General features: G+C 45.4%; 2 protein-coding genes across 6 annotated transcripts in view; one reads left to right on the top strand and one right to left on the bottom strand.

The window, feature by feature from the left end:
• KCTD15 (potassium channel tetramerization domain containing 15) overlaps window positions 1–18,012 on the top strand; it is a 45,871-nt gene that overhangs the window by 24,518 nt on the left and 3,341 nt on the right. For all 5 annotated transcript variants that reach the window (XM_068956139.1, XM_068956136.1, XM_068956135.1 and 2 more), the window contains 2 exons: window positions 4,714–4,858; window positions 12,828–13,133. In XM_068956139.1, the coding sequence (XP_068812240.1) occupies window positions 4,714–4,858; window positions 12,828–13,133 (451 nt within the window). The remainder of the gene's footprint in view (window positions 1–4,713; window positions 4,859–12,827; window positions 13,134–18,012) is intronic.
• On the bottom strand, window positions 1,570–12,817 carry LOC138068483 (uncharacterized). The gene is made up of 2 exons (XM_068956134.1): window positions 7,764–12,817; window positions 1,570–1,759 (listed from the first exon to the last, which is right to left on the bottom strand). The coding sequence occupies exon 1, from the start codon at window positions 9,117–9,119 to the stop codon at window positions 7,941–7,943; it is 1,179 nt and encodes a 392-aa protein (XP_068812235.1). The 5' UTR covers window positions 9,120–12,817; the 3' UTR covers window positions 1,570–1,759; window positions 7,764–7,940.

Here is an 18,012-nt window from a genome sequence, read left to right as displayed (position 1 = left end):
CGTTCGCTGCTCCTCCTAACGCCTCTGGGACCAGATCTGAGAAAGACCTGTAGGTTTTCTGCTCAAAAAGAGGGGGTTTAGCCACTTTTTCGGGGCCGTCAAGAAAAACGTCTGAACCGTGGCCTGAAAACAGAAGGCAGAAACCCGCTGAGACCTCTGGTGTCCTGAAACGCTTCTTAAACCTCGTGAGAGCGGGGGGCCGACGGGCGAGGCGTGGGCCGCGCCGCTGGCGCTCGGAGGCGGTCGGTCGCCCGCAGGCTGCCGAGGCGAAAAGCCCCGGCTGCTCCCGGGGTGTTCCCGAAGGAGGCTGCGCGCCAGGAAGCCTGCAGTTTGGGGACGGGCCTGCCCCCGCTCCAGCCCCGTCTTCCTGCTCGGGGAACGGGAGGCGGGAGCTCGTTCAGCCCTCCCGAGGGAAGCGGGGAGCTGGGCGGGTGGGGGGAAGCGCTGTCTGTGGGCGCGTCAGTGCGGCGCGTGGCTTCCCTCCCTGCGCAGGGAACCGAGAAGGCACCTTGCTGGCGATCTTGTCCGCGTGGGCTGGCTGGCTGGCTGCGTTGGTTGTTTTTAAGCTAATAAAAAGAGATCTTAATGTCATAGTGAAATCAGTATAAAGCTAGAAACTCGCCCGTCGGCGTTTTGGCTAAACGTTATTGAAAACGTAAACGCCTGTAGCAAAAGCAACAGCAGCACAAAGAAACTGCGGCAATGCGCTCAACAGGTTGTCTCCTAAAAGTTCGGAAGAGCAGCGGAGAGGCTCCAGGCCGAGCGTGGATTACGGGACAGACCCACCGGGCTGGAGGCCGGGTGCTGCTACGCGGGGCCGCGGGAGCCACGGGCACAGCGCGTAGCCGGCCGGCGAGGGGCTCGGTGGGCAGCACGTGCCGAGCGTCAGCCAGGGGATACTGGGCAACCGCATTGCAATTACGGAGGGAAGCGCTGCAGCTCAGACGTGTCTAGCGCTGGGAAGTCAGAGCTGAAGCACAGCGGGAGCGCTCCAGATGCTGGCAATAGGAGATGGAGGCAATGGAAAGGCAAGCTGGTAATCCTTAGGCCTTCCTTTACCTGTTTTGATTGATCCTGCCTTGATGAACGCTCTGCCTGGAAATTAAATCTTGGACAAAAGTTTTGAAAGTGTTTATAAATTAAAAAGTGAAGCGTCTCTTGCAAAAGGTGGGAATACTGAAGAAGCATGCATGCATTGGTCAGACTTACTCATCTCCGCAGGATCTAAGTTTAGCTCTTTTTGCCTTCTGTCTCTTATTTTCTTGAGACTTCCACCTTGTTGCAAATACCCCTGGAAGCACCGTACCGGCCTGTCATAAGCAAGTAGTTTCTCCTGAAGATGGCATAACCTAATTTGCCCATCAGAAGGATGCTGGCACCATAACCGCTCATAAAAGCAACCATTTTCAGAGCTAAACAGTGCCAGGTCTAAAAGGGCTGCAACCCCACCCCGCGACTTGAATTCACACTGCACTGGGGAGATCTGGGAGGCAGCAGAGCTCCCTGAGTGCCTGCCTAAGCAGTATCTCATTTCTGACCAAACATCACAAAATTTGTGCAATACAAAACCATTCCCACCCCCTTACCCTGGGCTGACTTCATCTGCTCTCTAACATGCGCAAACTCGGCAGGTCCCAGTTGTGGTGCCCTTCAAGACACTGCAAACCAAAATGTTGTAGCACATGGGACCTCTTTAGTGCACACGGCCTTCCGCAGCTGCACAGTTACCCGTGAGTCTGCTTCCAGCCACAGTCCGCTCCTGTACAGGACACAAAAGGTTTTCTTAATTTCCAGACAGCATGCAGACTGTTGTGTCCCTAAATTACTAATATTTATACTTGCTATGCTATTTCCTTGAAGAACAGTCGGCACACATCTGACTTCCCAACTTCTGTACACTGTGTTTCATTCTGTCCAACCTGAGACCTAGCCATGGAGTAAATCAGCATCAGGTGGGGTTTGCCATGCTCTTTTTCTTGGCTTTACACCCCACGAGTTAACTTGACATGCAGAGTTTGCATTAGAAGCTGCATGTGCCTGTCGTTTGAGTTCACTTTGTGCTCCCAAAGCGTTGCATTTGCCAACTGACTTTCCACAGGTAGAGTTCACATTGGTGAGAAGAGAGAAGCAGGGACACTTTCTGCATGCAGGGTTACAACATACTGCACTGAAGTTTGTTCTTGGAACATAGTAGCCCCCTAAAATGTCAAATAAATCCTTAAACTATTCAACACTGTTTTTGGGGTGGCAGTTAAGTCTTTCAACACTCTGCAAGTTTCTTTCCCCAGCAGTAATTTTGCTGGTGAAGAAATACAGCTCAGGGCACTCCACGCAGGCCTCAAAATTCATGTTTTGTTTTCATTACCAAAAAAATGCTTCACTACTTTAAAGAACAGCCCATTAAAATTTTGTATCCTGTCTTCCCTGCATCCTTTCTTTGTTGGCAAGCCCTTCCCCAAATGCACCAAGGAGCTGAGCAGCAGCCCTTGCATTGCTTCTGCAAACCTCACGGAAAAAGGGCTGCCAAGGGGAGGAGGTTTAAGCCAAAGCCTAGCTTGTTCAGGTGTAAGATGAGGTCTCAAAACTTTCAATGCCCAGGCAGATTTACTCAATGCATGTACAGCACTGAATACTGAGCTGCTGTATCAGTGTTACCTCTGTTTTCGCTCTGACTCAGAACACCGCACAAGCTCCTGTGGGAAATAAATTAACCGTCTGGTTCCTGGACTAAAATTTAACACTGTACAAAGCAATATATTTGGCTGTCTCAGGCAAATAGCCCAAAAATAACAATGAAAAGGAAAATAATGAATTACTGGAGGCTCACTGAACCTTGGCATTACATAAATTAAATGTTGCAATGTGAACTGGATTGTTCTTCCTGGTACAGTTGAAAGGCTAGAGGTTGACGAAAAAGCAGTAAATGTATTATAATTAGGATTTGTGGAAACATTTGGTTATTCTCGTAAGTAAATCAGACTAGCTGAATACTAACAAGACACGAGGGAAGGCGTGCAGGCAGTAAAACGTGGGACTTGCATGAGAGGGCAGAAGGCTTTTAAGCCGAGTTCAGTGGGGGATTGCTAAGTCCAGTTTTATTTAATGTCTCAAAAATTAATTCAGAAATAAGTGGCACATTAATTAAATTTGCAACTAAACTAGAAAGCGAGAAGATCAGCTCGAAGTGCAGCTGCGGAGAACAAATCTCAGCTGCGTTGCGACGGGCCGGGAGGGAGGCAGGGCAGGGGCAGCCGCGAGCGAGCCAGCGTCGGCGGTTGTGGCGCGGGCAGCCTCTGAGCGGAGCAAAACCGCCCTTCTGGCGTATGGCCACCGTCACCTGTCCCCCTTCCTGGTGGGCCGGCAAGCCGAAGCGTGCTGCGGGCTGGGGCTCCGGCGGCGCTTCCCCGGGGCCGCGGACGGGCAGGCAGCCCGCTTAGGGCTTCCGCGCCCGCCGGCCGGCGCAGGCTTCGGTGAGCTCCTGTTCGCCGGGTGGGGAAAGCCCTGCCCTGCTTGCAGAGCGGGCTCCTGGGCTGCGGACGAGGGAAGCCGCCTGACAGTGAAATCTAGCGGGCTGGGGAGTAGTCTCTGGGAAATAACGGCATCCTCGTAGGCAGGGTTATTTAAAACTCGACTTCGAAACAGGAGACACGCAGCAGTTGGGAGCGACGCTGCACTGTCAGAGAGATGGACTCAATTACTTAATAGGTGGTTGCTGTCTGTCTCCTGTGATTTTCCTTTCAAGAACGTATATTCAGCTGGGTTATTTCTCATGGGAAGACAAGGCGCTCTGAACCACGCCACTTGTTCAGGAGGGAGGAGAGGGATGAATCCAGCCAGGCGACTGCCCACTTTGCTTTCTGTAGTGCCCACGAGCAAACCCAAATGAGGTAGCTGATGTTGTACTTCGCCCCTGTTTACACCTAGCCAGCTGGATTCCCGGTTTCATATTTTTCTCCTCCTTTTCTTTGCTCATGAAAGATTTGCCCCATTGCTTTTATCTGCCAGGAGCGCTGGCTCGCGGGTCCCTGGCTACTGGCAGTAGCCCTGCGCTCCCACAGGTAATGCTGCAGATGCCTGCACGGACCATTGGTTGCTAGTTGGCTGCAGCATCCAGCCTCCGATGCCCGCTTACCCAGCACTGAGGGACCCAGGCAGCTCATCCCAGCGTGCAGGTATTCTCTCCTCTAAAATGCAAACGCTTTGCTGGCGTTTGATCAAAAAGACAGCCAAGCTGGTGAAAAAGCTAGCGTCCAGCAACCCATCCCACCGCCACAGTGCAGTCAGTTCTCTGTTAACTCCGTACGGTGCACAGGGACGTATAACGTACCTCGTGATGCATGGTCATAGCAGAATTACTGCGGCAACCACAGGGCGAGAAGTTCATAGGCATTTTTGCCGTCGAGGCCTAATTTGCAGCCCTCGTTCTGGGCAGTGAGAGTTTTGCTTTAGGAGCAGTGGCGGGGCTCTCACCGCTGACGCACACACCGTCTGTATCGGTGTGTGTACACACGCGTGTGCACGTGTGTGTGTGCGCACACACGGGTCCAAAGCACTTATCTTTGCACACTTGTTTGTATTTCTCCCCAAATTAAGATACTGAATTACCTTATGCACATTGAATTGATGCAACCAAATTGGTTGGAGGTTTTTAAGCCCTAAGGGTGTAACAAGATTTTGTCTCTCTTACCCATTTCTTTTTCTTTTCTTTTTCAGAATAAGTCGTCTGTTTAATGGCACAGAGCCTATTGTCTTGGACAGTTTAAAACAACATTATTTCATTGATCGAGATGGTGAAATTTTCAGATATATATTAAGCTTCCTAAGGACATCTAAACTACTGCTCCCCGATGACTTTAAGGTAAGGAAAGCCACAGTCTGCAATCTTTTTTTTTCCCGTTCTGTCATTTATTTTGGTGGAGGTTGGTTTGTGTGCTTGACCTAAACACACTTAACTAAACGTTGCTGTTTATTGTTAGGATTTTTAGTAGTTGTGTATTACACTAGGGATGCTATTATTTAATAAATGGACCAATGGTTGTCATGGATACCATAAAAAGTTAAACGATGAAGCTTACGGCTAAATCAGTTTTTCTAAACTAATTGTATTTTCTCACATTTTTAGCTTATTTATCAGGGTATAACAACAATTAAAAAGCAACAGCAGCAACTAGCACTTACCAGGGTTTAATGTTCAGAATCTGAAAGAAATGTTTTACATTTGATAGTCAGAGGAATTAAGCTATATAAATCTTTTCCTTGTTGATATTAAAACAAAACAGCCAGAAACAAACCCATGAGGATTTCTGTTAGGTATAACCAATGCAGATATTTTCATTTCAAGAAGTGATCTTTAAGACAATTTATGAATATCAGAATATTCTTGGGAAATGGAATTTACTGAGGAGATTCCAACGAGTGATACATGTTTTCTATGAAATAATGGCATTGGGTTGCTTTGCAAATCCTGATCGTTTAAACGCTCTCCTCCTAGACTTGTTTATTTGGCTTTGCGCTTACAGAACTTGCAACATTCTCATGCTTATGTATGAAAATTAGAAGACAAAAGTATCCAAACTGTAGATGACAAGATTAAACAAAAGAACTAACTCCATGGTGAATACGTTATAAGGATAATGGGGATCCTCTCAGGAGACATGGAGTGTTGCTGGAAACAAAAGTTCCCACATGGTGTAGTGAGATTTCATTTTTCATGTTGCACTAGGCAGGCAAGGTAATTTGGCCAGTCATTACTGAGTCATTCCAAATTTGTGGTTGCTGTGGTGGCTTCAGCCTTGGCATGCAGCTGATCCTCATCCTGCAAACCAGTTCTCAGCCATTTTTGCCTAAGCGGTGAGTATAATCATGTTTAATCCAGGCATCACAGAGCTGATAGTTAAAATTAAAGGGATTGTTAGGAGCTGCCCCAGAACGCAGCGTGGGCTGGGAGGGAAGATCTCATCCCAAGGCAGGGAGAAGTTTTGGCTTCCACAGGCAGTGGTGAAGCTCCAGTCCAAGTGCTGCCTTGAGGACTGGTCTTTCTGGAGCATGGCGGGCAGGCTGGGGAGGTGACCCCGCGTGCCGGGTGTCGGGAAGCAGAGGGGGGGAGGCAGAGCAGAAGGGATGGATGTGAGAAAAAGTACCTACGGAGAACTGGGAGAAAACGCGCAGGTAGGAGTGAAGCTAAAGACCAGGACATTCCTGTGGGTTGTAAGGAGCAAGTAAAGGCGGGGGTGAACAGAGAAATAATATATTAAAATGCCAGGGAGATGCTTTTAGCGGCAATGTTTTGGATAATCTGGTGAGACAAGGAGGAGTGAGAAGAGGGTGCGCTAGCGACAGAGCTGGAGATGATCGTGGCCTAGGCTGGCATCGGGAGGGTGGATTTCAGAGGTGCTGTAAAACGAACCCAGCAGGATTCGCAAGAGCCCTGAGGTGAGCCGGTCAGTGGATGCCAGCGACTGGTCTGCACAGCAGCCGCTGGCAGGGCTGCGAGAGAGCCTGCCTCTGTGCCCATACTCGGTCTGTTGCTCCAGACCATCTTTTTGCAGAGGGTTAACTGTATTTTAGCTAGTTCCTCCCTGAGAGAGCTTTAGAGCAAACCCCAGGCTAATGAGGGCTCAAGAACAAAGCAAAGTATCGCTAGGTAGGGAGTAACTAAATAAAAATGCATAGAAGAATGCGCTGCAAAGCTGTATTAAAACTGCATTGTAAACGGATTTGACTTCACAGAAATCTTGTAATTTTACCAGCATGATTAAAGTGACAGAAGACAATAATCAAAGGCTGCAAATGGAATCACTTGGTGTTTCTAAATGCAAAACGCTATTTAAGGTATAAAACCTGACAGGTTTTCCAGTGAGACTTGCATTAAATGTTCTTTATGTCAAACAAAGCATTATCAAGTGTTTTGAATATTTATTAGTTTTTTACCCCTTAATTTAATCAGCAGTTTATTAGCCTCAAGGTTTAGCCCAGTTGCTTTTCAACTTGAATTGCTGCTCAGATGGTTATTTTGGAAAGTTTGGAATGTTAGTACCACACCAATGTTATTGTGTTTGCTATTTAAGTGTTGTTTTCAGACTAAGTTAACACTGAAATGCAGAGAAAATGGGGTATGTGTTCCTAGACTAGCGATTCTTTATTATCAAGTCTGACTGGTGTGTTTACAGTGAATATTAATTACTCTTCCAATTACTAATAAGCCAGAACTTGAAAGTCTTTGGTATCTCACAGGTCTCCCTCCTGAGAGCAATACGCTAATAGTTCATACAGGTTTCCTGGGTTTTGTGGGTTTTAAGCCACATTAAGTATGATGTGGAATTACCATGAGCCGTTTGGCTCAGCTGTCCTTTGCACCCAGTCTGTGCTGCGCCAAGGCGATGGCGAGCAGCGGGAAGGCCTATCCTCGACCTTAATTTCCCCCATCAGAGGTGTTTTCCCCACAGCATTTATGACCAGCATCTGCCCCCTTCACTTTCATTACAGATCTTCAAGCAACATCAGGACCATACTGCACCACATAGCTACTTATCTGAGATTCACTCCCTGCTTAGAGATCTTCGAACAAAAGTAGACATAGGCAACTTGTATATTATTATTCCATCTTTAGGAAGGGCAGAGTACAAATGCACAGGACATCTGAGTTTCATATTGATTGTAAAGGTCACCTGTAGCCCTGGAACCACAAGGCCAGTGCTCTGCTGTCTTAATACAGTTTTAAAATTAATATAGCTGCATCTAATATTGGGTACTCTCAGACTTACCTTAACAAATGGCATGGTCCTCACAGGAGGAGCGAGCAACTTTCTCTCGTAGCCAGGAGGCAGATCTTCACAGCGCTAAAATACAGAAGAAATGTTTAGTCAGGAGGAGAGTTTGTTGTTTCATGTAAACAAAGAATAACAAGTGAAAAAGGGGTAGACGGAGCCATTTTGGCCTATTCAGGAGTCAATATTAGGTACAAAAATAAAGAACCTCTTCAGTACTGAGGGAGCAGCATCAGGTTCACATGAGACATTTCCCCTTTGCCTGTAGTTAGTAGATCTGTACCGACCCGCTGGCATGGACATCCCAACAGCAGCACAGCCTGTCTTGCAATTGCGCTTCCTCTTTCCTCCCCGGGAAGAGGCAACCAGACTTAGGGTGACTGCAAAGTTTAGCTGACATGAACTCCACCAGAAAAAAAACTTTTCTACTAAATCACAAGCAGACTTGTCAAAGCCAAAAAGCTGCATCTCTGAAAGACTTGTTGATCTTTCTCCTGTTGTCCGGAAACTGAGGACGGAGAGAAGGCTGTGTGCACCCCTGCAGTCTGTCTGCTCCCTTTCCAGGTGATACGACAGCACTTGCCACTCGTTCACGTTACAGATGGTACAAGGAGTTTGTGCCTTGTGCCACAGTTGTGGCCGTACTGTAACGAGGAGGGATTCGGGAACCTGGGGCTGCCGTCTCGCTCTGGCACGCATGCAGGCATGCACGTGCACAGGCGCGCTCGTTAAATACCTGATCGTTGTTGAGAGCGTGAAACAGAATACGAGAGCAGGGGCCATCACTGGAGACCTTTTGTGGTACTTCACAGCAAAGCGTGGGGCCGAGCTGGCCATCTCCTCTTTCGCTCTCGCAGGGAGCAGCCCTCCTCGTGAGCAGGGACCGTGCCTATAGGAGGCACCTGCTGAGTAGAGGGACACTCCCTGTTCAAACACGAGCGCTATGTTAGCTGCCATACGCAGTGCCTGACTCTGAGCTGTGTAGCCACGAGATACTGCCCTACGAGGCTGGGAAGGTAGGAGAAACGGGAGACTCCTCAGTAGTTCTGCAGAGCAAGGAGGTGCTGGATAATGTGCAAAAGCTGCTCTGGGACGCTGCCTGCTGCTCAGCAAAGCTGCACTGGTCGTGGGACTCCCCGTGAGAGAGGGGGCCCGTTTGTCTGTACACACGTATCCCTGTGCCCCTGGGACAGAAGCTGGAGTAGGCTGTTCTGAGGCTGTTTCAGTGAAACAGCACACAGCTGCCACTGTGCCAGGCAGGTCCACCCAGTAGCTACTCCTGTTTAGGTGAAACGTGCCTCCTACAGGCACGTAGGCACGTGTTCTTCCTTGAACAGGTCTAGGAAGACTCATGTCTGCGTCTACCTTTGGTAACTCACCAAAGTGAGCAGCATGGAAATATTTCTTGTAGCTCCTGTGACACCACTCTGGCAGGGGTCCCTTGTGGGTCGATTTTTTTCTACTTGATAGTCTGTGTTAAGCATTTGCAAATCAGGGTAGGATTTTATATCTGCTGTGCAAGGGTGGAAATATCTATGACAGTATTACCTGGACATCCCAGGCGTAGCATAGACAATCCAGAGTCGGGCATCACTGTTGGTCCAGTCACAGACGCACAGTACTCAGAAGGGTTTATAAAACCTGCATGAGAAAGTAGTGTATTTAACAGTACGTTGAGAGTTGATCATCATGCCCAAGCACAGGTTTTATAGAGAATTAGACCGCCATGCTTTAAGCCATTCATGTTTTCTTTGTTAGTGGTTTTGTAAAAAATCCTCGTCCCTTCCTAAATACGTTGTCAAATCCGTCAGAGTTGCCCAGGTCACTCAATGCAGACATGTAAGATCTTAAGTTACAGGAGCCAAACCAAAGTCCGGGCCATGGAGTGGTCCATGGTGGCAGGACATAGTCCGGGTAACATGCAGTCAGGGCATGTCAGGGGAGTGTAGTTTCACAGAACGCTTCTGTTTCCAAGATTGTCACTGCTGGACAGCAACGAATGTTCTCTTGCCACTCCTAGGAGAAGACCCTTTTCTATCCCATCTGTTCCTTACAGAGCAACAAATTCCCTGTGTTGCCACTGTCTGAAAATAGGCAGTTGCCCAGCGTCCCTAATGCTGCACGTACACATTGCCCCATCCATACAAGCACATTTAAGTTTCTAAATGTTTTTGCTATAAATCCCCTTCTCTAGGTACAAAACATTTTCCAGCATAGTCGGTGCTGAACCCAAGCAGGAAAGGAAAATCAAACGGAGATGAGATGTGTTGTGTGTGGTGGTGAAGTTTGATTTTAAAAACTGACTCAAACTTGTTGGCTTAAATCCCAGTCGTTATGACTGGAGTGCATCAGTGTGTGGGTGCATCCCTACTGCCGTAAAGCACATGAAACTTTACCATAACTCTTGTTTTCCACACAGCAGCCTGAAATGTGTGCTGCATCCTTCCAGAAACAATTGTGGAAGAGCTGTTTCACTTGAAAACTGGTTATTGTCTTACCACAAAAAGGACATGAGAATTTAAATTTTATCTTGTTTAACCTTTATCTTGTTTACTTTAGGACAAATGATAGCTACACCAGATGGTTATTAAAGAGTTGGATTTGATGCTGTAGGCTAATAAATGGCTGTGGGGGAGGAAGAGATGGTATGATCCTGATTTTGTTTGGTTTATGGCAATTTTGTTTTGGCCTGGAGGTGTTAGACCATTCCACTGCTGTGATTCAGGATACTGTTAGCCTAGTCCAAAGCCCAGTGAAGTTGGTTGAAAAAACTGTCATGGAATTAATGGGCTTTGCATCCTGTCTTAGGGGTGCCATACCTCCATTCACTTTCAGAAATGAAGGACTGATTTTTATATGGCTGCACCATCTCTTCTAGGTTTTATTGTTGAGTTTTCTTAGCACATAATCAATTGATCGACCTTTACAAATAATATGTTCTTTTATAGTGACCATGAATGCAAATATTCCAAAACTAGGTTCTCAGGACATACAGGAAACAGTGGGAGACTTTCCATTGACTTCAGTAAGCACTGGATGCTTCTGTGTACTCTACAACGTTACTGTTGTAATGTATGGTGGACCGTGTTGCTCCAGTGTCTCTTATGAAGGGGATTTTAGAAAGGGGGGGGGGTTAATTTAGGTCACTAATCCCTTTAAGTTTAAACTGATCCCTTGCTCAGTAACCAAGGAACTTCGCAAGTACAGGGAGAGAAGCAATAACAGTTTAGTAGAGTGCTGACTTTTGAAAAAAAAAAAATTACCCTCCATCCACGCTTGTTTCAGAAATGTATCACTGTGGAGCAGATTGGGGCAGCTGTCCTCAGCTTGGACTAGCGGGCAAGGACTGAGGCCTTGAGGCTAGCGATCTCTTACCTGGGACCAGATAACGCAACCAGTCTCCATGGCTCTTCCAGCTGGCTAGTTCCTACCTCCAGTGTTTCTTCTTTAATCCTCCTGTTGATTTTCATCTTCTGGCTTCCTTCTCCTGGGTGTGTTTATGGCCCTCATTTCTTCTTGACTTCACTTACCACTCTTCTCTCTGTTATGTTCTCCAGTCCTTTCTTCTCCCCTAGTGGTGTGCATATTGTCCCAACCCTAGAAGACATCAAAGAGATACAGAGGATCAGATGTCCCTTTTGTAATGCAATAACCTTGCTAGTGTCATTGTTAATATTCATGTATCTCTAGGCTTAGGCAGCCCTGGGGTGAACAAGCACCTCTCCACTACCGGAGGTGGCTCTGTAGTGCCAAATTTGAACACAGTTAACTGCTTTGGTTCACTGATATTCTGCAGCAGCAAATTTTACAGGTTAATTCCATGCTGCCGTGAAAAGTAGCATCTTTCTTGTGCTGGATATTCAATGGCCTTAGAGTGTTCTCTTACCCCGAGTTCTAGAGCAGAGGCACTGCATTTATCCTTCATGTGAGTTTTGGTGCCCATTTCTTGATTACTTCTTGTCATTCCCTTCTTTCCAGCCTCAATGATTCCAGCAATTTCACTGTCATGATTATTCATTTCCCTGAAATTGAACTGCAGGGTGCTGGGAGCTGGACAGGTGCTGGGGTGCTACTTCTGCTGCTCCTTTTCCCTTCGGGAACCTGAAGGAGGCAGTGGGGCAGGTGAAAGCAAACCAGCCCTGTGCGTTTCCTGGGCCCTGGTTTCTCTGGCGCAGCATATGCACTGATGGGCACTGCTGCTCGTTTGGGTTTGGGAAGTTGATGATACCCTTTTCCTCAAGGTGTTCTTACATGTTTAAACTAAGGTGGGAAAATCCATTGGAAATTTGATGAAAAGTTATTAATGAGCATGTGCAGAAGACATCTTTATCAATTAACTGAGAATTAATCAAATTGGGAATTTGAATTGCCCAAAGGTCCAAGTTAGGTTATGGACAAATGTCTGGAAATATCTGTTTCTTAGAAGTTTTTGGAGTACACAGCTGAGCTCCCAACCACTGGTATGGTCATTGCATTAGTCAAATTTACCAGACTCCAAAATATGTTTAAACAAAGAACAATCATGAAAACTCAGGGGAGGTTTGCAGCTGAGCTTCTGCAGTTGAATTTCAAACTCAGCAAAGGCGGGGGGAAGCGAGAAGCTGGATAGGCACCTCTGTCTCACAACATGAACGGGAGAAGTGACAACGAAGACCACGATCTTCTGTTGTTAGATCTATGCCAAGAGTGAGGATTCAGGCTCAGGACATCTTCTCTTCTATCAGCAGGCTTTGCTTATTGCAACCAGTTATTTTGATTTCTTAATCCAAAAGTAAAGCCTTCTGGCATTGAGCTTGTGGGATAATAAATGAAAGAGTAATTCAGTGCAATGGGAACTTCAGGGTTCCCAAAACCGTGCTCAAATAAATTCAACACTAGCAGAGTGTGGTTTGATGTGTAGGTGTAAGACGAAGACAAAGTATGTGGATACCTGTTGCCTTTGCACTCTTGCTGACAATACATAAGCCTAAGTAGGTCAAACAGGCACAGCGCTCATTTTTAAAAGACAACTATAAGCATTTCTAGTTTCTCTCTCTCTCTCTCTCTTTTTTTTTTTTCCAGGACTTTAATCTTTTATATGAAGAAGCAAAGTATTACCAGCTGCAGCCAATGATTAAGGAACTTGAGCGATGGAAACAAGAGAAAGAACAAAGGAAACATTTCCAGCCTTGTGACTGCTTGGTCGTAAGAGTGACTCCAGATCTGGGGGAAAGAATTGCATTGAGCGGGGAGAAAGCTTTAATAGAGGAGATCTTCCCTGAGACCGGGGATGTCATGTGCAACTCTGTAAACGCAGGTTGGAACCAAGACCCTACCCATGTTATTAGGTTTCCTTTGAATGGATACTGCCGGTTGAATTCAGTGCAGGTAATGGCCTTTCGATGCTCTCTCATGTAGATGCTGGGATTTTTTTTTTTGCTAGTTTGTGTTCAGTTATATGCAAATTATTTGCTTCTGCCCAATTACCTTCAGTTCTTACACTGCAAGGAGACATTTTCTGCCTGGTGAGATCACAGTCTTTCAGGTTTTCCTAAGTCTAAGCAGAAAAATAGATTTAGATTTTGTGTATGTTAGTGCCATGCTGGTCTCATAATGGTGTTATACTGATAAATGCTAATTTTTTCATCAATGTATAGCCTGCAGCAGTTTTTTTTTCCTCCAAAGTGCCCCTAGGAAGACAGAGAGAGTTCCAAAAACTACAAAAAAAATCTCCACACCATTTTATAGAAAATGCAACAATGTGTAAATGCATAATTTATGTCTCACTCATAATTAAATGATGGTGCCTGCGGGATGGACTTAAAAAAATTGATCTCTGCACTTTTTTTTTTCAAAAGGATGTTCTATAAAAATTGCCCAGAGTATTTTAAACAAAATGTATTTCATTTTATTCTCAGAGTTTTGACATTAAGTTTAAAATTAAACATATGAAACAAAGGAAGATAACTGGACAGATAGGTGGATGGATGTGGAAATAAATACATAACTTGTGTTTAGTCAGCCTCATGGGCAAGAAATGGCATTTCACAAGGGATCACAACCACTGTGGCCAAAGCTTTGCCGCTGTAGCTCTCCTTGAGCTGAGCAGAAAGGACTGGGTTGATGATGCTGTTAACTTGTGCTGTAATTAACAAGGGCAAAACACAGAGCTCTTGGTTTTTGCGTGTACGCCTTTCAAATATGTTACAAAGAATACATGTATTATGGAAGGTGAGACCTTCTGATCCATAGGGGAATATCTCCAAAGCTACTGTCACTTACAGAGGTGCTAACTGGGCTATGGGAAATGACTGAGTGGTCTTGGTGAACTTCCCTGTGGGTAAACATCCACAAAAAAGCTGGCCCATGAGACAGCCTGGCCAGACAGGTTCAGGAGGGAGGCATAATACTAGGGGAGTGTGGACTTGCTTACCATGCCTCTTTTCTCTGTCTACTTTAACTGAGCTGAGTCTCCCTCTATCTCTCAAGCTGCCAGCTGAGAACGTTTTCAGCAGCCCTCCTGCTACTGGGCTAGGCAAAGGTGGATGAGCAGTTCTGACTACCCACATTTGACACTGGCAGCTTCTTCCTTGGGACAGCATTCACTCACCCACTGTACGCTAATAGCTTTTGCTTGAAATGAGTCTAAAAACAGCTATTTGGGGTGAATTTTTGGTTCAAGGTTCAGGACTCCCAAGTATTTTATTTGGTTAACGTACCAGTCCATTGCCTGTGGTTAATTTTGCACAGTCCTTAGCAATTTCACATTTGGCAAGGTTTAGAGAGGGCTGCCCCAAAAATAGAAGGCTGGAGGTGGGTCAGAGGCAGACCCACTTGCTGCGAGTGGGAACAGTGATGAATTCACCATTGTACGGGAGATGGGAGCAGCTGCAGTTTAGCTAAGGTAAGTGGGCAGAAGAGTGCGTTCATGTTTCAGCAACACTGTCCATGAGATATGTTGAGATGCATTCAAGAAATTAGAATAACCGAAACAATGAAGGGCCAATGCTAGACACTGCCAGGTCAGGACTGCAGGCTGGTGTTCAAAGCGCTGGATGCCCAAGCGGCTTAGCACTTAGCTGTATTTTACTCCAAAATGGTGTATTAGTACGAAATGTATGCTTGTAGTAAAGGCTGAATACTAGCTTTTTTAATATTCAAGTATATCTCGAGTCCAATCAGAATTCAGTCAAAATTCAACTAGTAACAAAGAGCTTCTTTGTATTGGCTCATGTTGTGAAAAGAAAATTTTTATGCCAAAGTAGTCTATAGTCTAAATAATTTTAGTAAATTACTGGAAAACGACATATTTCTGAGACCAAAGCCTGAAGAAATCAGCAGCTAATTATCATTGGGCTCTGATGGACTCTGGTCAGTACTTTGGCATTGCACTTCCCTTTCCCGATATTTTTTGGCAAAACCATAGTAAGCCAGAAGTTGGAAACAGGCTGTTGTTAATGCAAAGACGTAAGGGAGACAGATCAGAAGGGCTAGCGATTGGGAGAGTAGAGTCATTTCTAAAGAAGTTCAGAAAGTGACTTGAAGAGACTGCTTGCTTTTTACTGAAATACTTCACTTGGTGCTCTGCTTAGCGTATTTGGTAGCACAACTGCAGAATTTATAAACTTGTTGAGTCTCTTAAAAATTGTCATGAAATGCTTTGTGTCAGGAATTGTACATGTAAAACAAAGCCCGCCAACTTACAGTGCGTAGTGGCAGCCAGAAAAAATAGCAGCCCTCAGTCAATGCCCATTTGTACTTTCATATAGGTATAGAGTTTTCTTAAGACTCAAACTGTTTTTTCAACTCCTCACAACAGGGTCTAGTGAGATACATGAACATACCTGGAGAAAATTCTGTGACATTTGTTTATGTCGAATATTCTTCATAATTAAGACTATATTTGTTAATATTCTGCAAAATTTAAATGAAATGCATTAAATGAAAGTATCATGTTTCTATTTGGAAAACCTTCCAACAAAATCAGAGTCCGTATCTTCATGTGCTTAGAATACTGGAAGACAGAGTATATTAAAGCTTAGCACAAATCCACTATTTACTAGTGGATGCGTGTGTGTCTCCTTAGACATAGGAGAATCACAGCTGAGATTCATTTACTTTTTGGCATATTCTCTTTGGAGCTTTACAGAAAAGTAGCTCTGATTTTATGCATGGAGACACTTAGTAAGTGTCTCTATGTATCTGTATGTTACCTTTGAAAAAGTAATGCATATAGGGCCAAATTCACTACATGGAATTTAAATCTGTTCTTGTTCTGCATGCCATTTAGTGTCATGCACGCATGGGCAGTAAGAGTACAAACGCTTAGGGTACATGGAGGCAGCCTTTAGGAGGCTTCCTCCTTACAACTGGGCGCAACCTCATTCAAGTTATGCTTAAAACTGTACAATATTTAAACATCGCAGCCTTGTTTACAGGATTTGACCCGTTTTGCTTCTTGCTCAGAAAATTGATGATACCTACTAGGTTTTGAACACTAGATTATAGCCTGCAGCGTAGCCCTTCGAGCACAGAGGCAGGAAAAATGAATCGCTTTGTTCTGAGCGCAGCGCTCTGAGGCTGTAACGTCTGCCTGCATCGTGTGCTTTCAGAGAGCTGGCTCAGTAAAGGAAAGTCCTATGTTAACATGCAGCCTTCCATAGCTTTGGACTGAGGCAAGCCAAGGGCACCCCAGTGCTTGTTTTTTCTTACAAGCAAATTGATTTTAAAAAGTTTTTAGCCAGGTTTTGAAGTCCTGTCTCTCTCTGAGATTTTTTACCTGTCAATCCTGTGTTTCTCTGTCCAGTTAGATGGAAGGAGCCTCCTTTGCCATGGCTGGATCTTCCTCTTGCCTGAGTCTGAGAACAGGGAGACGCAACAAAATAAACACGTTAGAGCCTGTGAAACAGCAGTTTGCTGGTGTCTAACTCCACCTTCCCGATCAAACTCCTGCCCTCCTCTCTGAGTAGGAACAGGCGTTAGTAAAACAGTACTATGGCCTGTGCCTGTCACCCCATCGCTGGCCTGACGGCTGCATCTAGCCCAGACAAACAACAGAGCTTTAAGCTTTTCTCCTTTTTTTAAATGTATTTTGATAACACACTCCCCCTCCTTCTTTTAATCTCTCCAGGTTTATTTTCTTTCCGTACGCTGGGGTGGGTTTTTTCCCTTTCAGTTCTACAACCTTCTTACAGTATAAACTATGCAAACATCAGGGCAAAAGTCAGTGAGATTTGGCAGCTGTAACTTTACGAGAACATAAGTCGCTCTGTCCCAAGGCCAGGCAGAGCTTCGAGGGCAGGCTGATTCAGAGCAGATTCGGCGGCAAAGCTGCGCGAGAGCGTTTCCTTTTCTTTGCCGGTCCTTAGGAGCCAGGGTAGCAAGTACAAGTTCTTAGTTACCACTGGAAACCCGAACCACTGATTGAAATGGAGATGGCTCCCACACCAGACTTCAAAGGAAGGTTCCCACAGATTAAAAATAGAAAATGTTACTGTGGATTACATTGCACCACACTACTACCTTGGATACAATTTTCCTTTTCAAATCCATCTGCTACCTTTAGTAAAGGCCCCAAACTGCTGGTCTCGGAAGAAGCAAAGCCAACGTTCAGTCAAAAGAAACAGCGCCCTAGAAAAATGCACCCTGGCATTAACGTCAGTCTGCACATGCAGGGGCCAGGGCAGAGGTCTGGTGCACAAATCTTTAACATGTGGCACTATTTTTAGTCCCCCTCTGGCAATCAGCTTGTGCCTTGAAGCATAAGATTTTTAAGTACTGCTGCAGTAGGTGTAACTACTAAAGTGCTTAACAGTGTCATTCGTGGTAAAACCAAAAAAGAAATCAAATTCTTTCTTTAACATAAACCCCTGAGGAAGAATGGATGAGTTTTCACCTTCTGAAGTTGGGTATATTGCTTAGACACATATCTAAGTTGAGCGAACAAGTTTTTAAATAGCTTAGTCCCTATTGTCGTGGACTGCAGATGACTCTATCCTGAGAGGATATCAGTGATACTAAATTCATCAAGCTCTATATGTCATCAGGTTCACTGTCCAGTGTAGTGGGGCCCCTGTGATGTAGCAATGGAAATGGTACCGCAGCGAGACTGTTACCTACTCTTGTTGACATTTATCAGTAGAGAACAATGCAGGGACCATTTTCTTGCCTGCAGCATAACTATCGGGTCAGTTTATTTAATCATACAAATTAGAGGCACCGGTCTGATTTTGCAGTAACCTGCTGCAGCATTATTAGCGTTGATCTG

The sequence above is a fragment of the Struthio camelus genome, chromosome 10 (genome assembly GCF_040807025.1).
Source record: "Struthio camelus isolate bStrCam1 chromosome 10, bStrCam1.hap1, whole genome shotgun sequence".
NCBI classification, from domain to species: domain Eukaryota; kingdom Metazoa; phylum Chordata; class Aves; order Struthioniformes; family Struthionidae; genus Struthio; species Struthio camelus.
The sequence above is the reverse complement of the archived record's forward strand: the minus strand, read 5'-3'. Positions and strand labels throughout refer to the sequence as shown.

What these genes read in the sequence shown, in the direction of transcription:
- LOC138068483 (XM_068956134.1), bottom strand. Translation starts at nt 9,119, where the DNA reads ATGAGTCTTCCTAGACCTGTTCAAGGAAGAACACGTGCCTACGTGCCT.